The sequence below is a fragment of the Akebia trifoliata genome, chromosome 4 (genome assembly GCF_017979445.1).
Source record: "Akebia trifoliata isolate Shusen 1 chromosome 4, ASM1797944v1, whole genome shotgun sequence".
In the NCBI taxonomy this organism is placed as follows: Eukaryota; Viridiplantae; Streptophyta; class Magnoliopsida; order Ranunculales; family Lardizabalaceae; genus Akebia; species Akebia trifoliata.
This window is the reverse complement of record NC_141378.1, coordinates 42,968,306-42,974,041: the sequence shown is the minus strand read 5'-3', so window position 1 is coordinate 42,974,041 and position 5,736 is coordinate 42,968,306. Positions and strand designations below refer to the sequence as shown.

General features: G+C 35.3%; 1 protein-coding gene across 1 annotated transcript; it reads left to right on the top strand.

The window, feature by feature from the left end:
* Window positions 1-367: 367 nt before the first annotated feature.
* LOC147405105 (AAA-ATPase At3g50940-like) lies at window positions 368-3,830 on the top strand. Its single transcript, XM_086441245.1, has 2 exons — window positions 368-1,478; window positions 3,032-3,830. The coding sequence occupies exons 1-2, from the start codon at window positions 468-470 to the stop codon at window positions 3,491-3,493; spliced, it is 1,473 nt and encodes a 490-aa protein (XP_086297371.1). The 5' UTR covers window positions 368-467; the 3' UTR covers window positions 3,494-3,830.
* Window positions 3,831-5,736: the final 1,906 nt, after the last annotated feature.

The following is a 5,736-nucleotide window of genomic DNA, read 5'->3' as shown; positions in this document are numbered from 1 at the left end:
CTGGGACTTCTCAATTATTAATTGGAAATGGCTTAAATATCATTTTCTTCAATTTTTAAGTTCTCCCTGAAACCATTCATCTTCACTGTACAACTAACAATAGTTTGCCCCACCCTCCGCCCCTGCTCGAAGGAGACCCAATTCTTATGGGGTCCTTAAGATAGTTATGCAGAATTGAATCCTAATGATATGTAAAATGCTATTTATTTTCTTCATTTAGAGACACTAACGACATCTCCTGCACGTTACGTACCAACCTGTGAGGAATCTCAAGTCTCGAAGTCAAGTCAAAACTTCAAGACTAGCAGCTTAGGAAGAGTAGAAGAAATTTCATGTCTAACTCTATAAAAATCAAACAAGACTTTGCCCCAAAAGCAAGAGCAAAATTATCTTAGACTTCTCTTGTCTTCCAATCCATCAAAACCTCTCCAATTCCATTGAATTTCTAACAGCATCCAAATCCAAATATGTTTTCTCATACCCAAATGCCCTCAACCAAAGCAGTTCTATCCACAGCAGCTTCTCTCGCTGCATCGGCCATGCTAATTCGAACGATAGCCCAAGACTTCATACCCCATGAGGTCCAAAATTTTTTCTTCTCGGGCATTCGAAACCTCTTCAATCGCCTCTCGTCTGATTTAACAATGGTCATCGAAGAATTCGATGGGCTCATCAATAACGAAATCTACATGGCGGCTGAGATTTACCTAGGCACCAAGATATCTCCATCGACTCAAAGATTACGAGTGAGCAAACCTGAAAAGGAGAACAGTTTTAATATCAACATGGAAAGAAACGAAGAGATCTTAGATGTTTTCGACGGTGTACAATTCAAATGGATATTTGTTTGTACACAAGTCGAAAAAGCATCTTTCCACAATCCCAATGATTTCAATTCGACTCTTCGATCCGAAGTTCGATCCTTCGAGCTCAGTTTTCATAAGAAACATAAGGAAAAAGTCTTGGGATCTTACTTGCCTTATATACTAAAGGAATCTAAGGAAGTAAAACAAGAGAACAAGACATTGAAGCTCTTCACTGTGGGATATGACAGGATGTACGGAAACATGGGAGAGATATGGAGCTCGATAAATCTCGATCACCCAGCAACCTTTGCTACACTGGCAATAGAATCGAAGATAAAGAAGGAAATATTGGAGGATTTGGAGAGGTTTGTTAAGAGGAAGGCGTATTATAGGAGAGTGGGGAAGGCTTGGAAACGTGGGTATTTGCTATATGGCCCTCCAGGGACGGGTAAGTCGAGCTTGATCGCTGCGATGGCAAATTATCTTAACTTTGACATCTATGATTTAGAGCTCACCGATCTCCGAAGCAATTCGGAGCTTAGGAGAATGCTTATTGCTACGGCAAATCGATCAATACTTGTCGTCGAGGACATTGATTGCACCATTGAGCTACAAGATCAGTTAGCGGAAGCACGAATGATGCATCCAGTTCGATATCGACAAGAATCTCAGGTTAGTTTATTGGTCCTCTAACAATAATAAGGAGCTTAAATTAAAACATTCTAGAACTACAAAACGTTAGCACTACATTATTCCTCAAGTAATAGTTAATTAGAATAACAAAAAATTTGTATTAGCAATTTAATTATGACCGATTGATGAAATTGTTCGCCGAAAATTTGAAATTTCCGTTTCAGCACACAATTCATTTTAATTCCAAAAATGGTAAATTATCATTAATTTTAAAACAGAAATAATTTGAAGTCAAATTACAAAATATACCCTTCACAAAATATGTTGTTCAATAATAAATAATAAATACTAAATAATAAGGAGGTATTTTTAGTAATTTAAAATATAATTTTCCTATTTGATAAGAAGTTAATTACGAAAATGATAATTTACTATTACTTAAATTAAAATGAATAGCATGCTGAAATGGGGAAAAAAAAAAATGAATACTATGATAAAATGGGAATTTCAGAATGAGTCCAGATCGTATGCACCTAGGTGAAGGAGGGAAACCCTCCTCCCACACCTCAATACTTGCCATGTAAGCTACAATCGAAGGAAATTTTCAAAAGGATGAATTTTAGTCTTTAACTGCTTGGATTGTTACTTAAGTGGCATGTGTTGAGGTGTGAGAGGAGGGTTTCAATCATCCACCCTGGGAGCAAATGATCCGGTCTCTTTCATAATTACTATCTACTTTTTTTTTTTTTTTTTTTTTAAAATTTCTATTTAATTATTTGTGCACCATATTTTCAAAGAATCTAGATCTCATATGCCCAGGGAGGGTCGTGCAGGAGTAGCAATGAAATCGACACCATTTCACACATTGGTGCGCACATAACCATAGATGCTTTTCATTTGTATCTCGATGAAATTCATCTATTGTTTCGTACATACATCCACATCAGCAATGTCTGAACCGATGTCAATTTCAATGTTACTTCAACATTTTCCTTGGTTTGAAACCTCACTCCCGCACCTCAAATTTTGCCACATAAATATCCCATTAAAAGCTAAGCTTTTCTCTCCTTTTAGTACAATACTTGAGAGATCTATGTAGCAAGATCTGAGCTAAGCTTTTCTCTCCTTTTAGTACAATAATTGAGAGATCTATGTAGCAAGATTTGACGTGTGGGAGGGGCTTTCAATGTCAAGTTTCAACCCTCCTCCTCCTGCCTGGGTGTACTAGTTACGGACTCATTTATAAAGTGGCCAAGTTACCAAATCTTTGGATGAAATCATCTTATTTACTGGACAACATGCATTAACAAAGTCGATAAAAAAGTGGTTTTGGTATATAAAAAAAAGTTGATTTTTTAAATAGGAATGATAACTCGTTGTACTACAAGCTGACATGATGAAAATGTCATATAAAAAATTTTCATTACGCTATTTAGTGACATTTCTTAAGAACGATCTTGTAAAATGGATTTTAACAATTATCGAAACCAGAATCAATTTTGAAGAATGTGTATTCAGCTATATCTAAAGTTGTGTATAATGTTAATTCATTTGAATATGTTTTAGTTTGATTCATATTATTTGTTACCTAGGTGACGTTGTCTGGATTGCTCAATTTCATTGATGGCCTATGGTCAAGTTGTGGGGATGAGCGGATCATTGTGTTCACAACCAATCATAAGGACCGACTAGACCCAGCTCTATTGCGCCCTGGCCGCATGGACGTGCACGTTCACATGTCCTATTGCACTCCTTGTGGATTCAAGCTTCTCACCTCCAACTATTTGGGGATTCACGACCACCCTCTTTTTGAAGAGATTGAAGAATTGATAGGAAATATGGAGGTAACCCCTGCAGAAATTGCCGAACAGCTCATGAAGGGTGATGAACCTGAATTTGTACTTCGAGACCTCATTGAATTTCTCAACAAGTTGAAAATTGAACAAGATGAAGCTAAAGCTTTAAAAGAAAAGAATGGAAATGAAGGCCAAGAAGGGCAAAAAGAAGAAGAAATTCAGAACAATGAGCAAAAAGAGGATAAGAAAGATGCATGAAGGGCAAAACATAGGAGGTGGAATAAGAAATAAAAATGATTATTTATGGGTGCTTAGAATTAATGTTAGATTATTTCCTTGGTAGCTCATTAATTCTATGTATGGGCCCTTTTTGGGGTGGGCTGCATTGCTTCCAACTATATAATCATTTCTACAATAATTGTGATTCGAAAGTTCGAACTAGCTTAGTTAGTAAAATCTATCCTGTGCCATCCGCAGATTATTGATCTCTTTATAAATGCATTACAAATAATAAAGTCTATCAGATGAACGAATCATCTTCACTATTCAGATGAACGAATCATCTTCCCTATTCACGTATGTCCAAGGCCATGTCTTTTTTTTTTTTTAATATTTATTATAAGTGTCTTCATATCCACTTTCACTTTCTCTATTCACGTTTCTTTTGGAATTCTTCCCACTAGGTCACTCTTAACTTTTTCACGATTTTTTTAATTGATTTGTGATTTGTATGAATGTGGCTCAATCTCTTCTAGTTGGTACTATAATAAAGTGATGCACCCTATCTAACTTATAAAAGACATGAATGGAGATAGTAAAAGTAGATATAAACACTCTTCAACAAAAATCTTCTTGGAAGGAGTCAACATGCTTTACATGCCTAACCAATAAAATCACGCATTATGTGAAAACTAGAAAATTCAACTGGCCAAGGTCAATGAGTTTTAGAACCGAATTTCGATGGTCTAGGGCCATTGAATTTTTTGATGTTCCCCAGATTCGACGGATTAGAGCCATCGAATTTTATGAAATTAATTCGTCAATCTAGGGCCATTGAATATGGGCTGTGATGGGCATGCTCATATATAAAGTTTAGGGTGATTTAGATATACCCTTTCGTGCTTTGGTGAACTTCAATATGTTTTCAAATTGGTGATATGACTCCCTTGACGTAGCATGAAACAACGAAGGAATAAGAAAATTTAGAATCCACCAGAAAAACTCTCAAAGAGAAAATTTTATTAATATTGAAGATATCTTTGATTTGCAGTTATAGTCTTTTTTTTTATTTATAGAAAATTAGTAAAAATAGTAAAAAAATGAACAAAGCTTAAAAATAAATAGTACAAAACCCTAAAAGTGTGGGGAATTGCCGATGCGTGATTCTGATGTCTATAACTAAAGTTATTACCAAAATGAAATTTTTTCTAAAATGGCAAAATTGCTTAAAATGTTCCTTGATGTTTCCATTTAAGAATGTGCATCCTCGAGTGATTATGACTTCGTTTCCTATCTGGGTCCATGGGCCCATGATCTCCATTAGTGCATTCAGGCCTTCTGCTTAGACTTTTGGCAGTCCAAGTATTCCATGAATTCTTTTGCCACTTGTCCACCATTATCCCTTCCCTTGACCTTGATTTTTCCTAATAGACTAACAAAAAATGACATAAATGGCACAATATTCAACCTTTTAACAAAAAATCCTTTATTTTTTCTTCCTAAAATCAAGGGTATTTTAGTAAATGTCCCTACAAAATAGGTGAAATTAGGATTACCCCTTCTCGAAAGATGCAAGATGTGGTCTACTCCCATGGTCTTTCGTTGACCCGGTCAAACTGTTATAACCGTTTGTTCTGTTGACGGTCTATGGTCTAAATACCAAAACTACCCTAGAGCATTTGAATTACCAAAATGCCATTATTTTAGTTGAAAAAATAAAAAATCAAATCAAATATCAACAGTTGGATTGAACTATTTCACACCATTAGATTAAAACAAAATCCAATTTCATCTTCTTCAACCTGACTTCATCTTCCTAAAGAAGATGAAGCTAGGGTTTTACCATATCTCACTAGTTAGGGTTTGTATTCGTTATTGTTGGAATGTTCTAAAGAGTATTAGGGTTCTATTCCTTAAATCTATTACTTTGAAACCCTACCATTAACATCTTTGAATCCGATTTTGATTTTGGGATAGATTTTGGTTAAACAAGTTAAAAATCTCATGTTTCCTCAAATGGGTAGAAGCTTCAACTCTCATGTGAGTTCTTTTAACCATTTTGTCCTCGAAACATAAGTTTATGTGAAAAAAATGAAAAAAAAATCTTATTTGTGTTCTTGACTACACACGCGCACACCTGAAGGGGGGGGGGGTAGCATTAAGATATATATTTACAGGATGGGGGTATTATGAATTTTATTTTTTTCATATTTTCTCTCAATTTTTTTATTTTTCCCTAATTCTTTTTGTTTGAGTGTTTTCCATGAGAAGCTTTTCAGTAT

Bases quoted from the DNA above. Each gene is read 5' to 3' on its own strand.
- LOC147405105 (XM_086441245.1), top strand. From the start codon at position 468: ATGTTTTCTCATACCCAAATGCCCTCAACCAAAGCAGTTCTATCCACA. The intron at 1,479-3,031 runs GTTAGTTTATTG...TTTGTTACCTAG, and splicing joins GATATCGACAAGAATCTCAG to GTGACGTTGTCTGGATTGCT.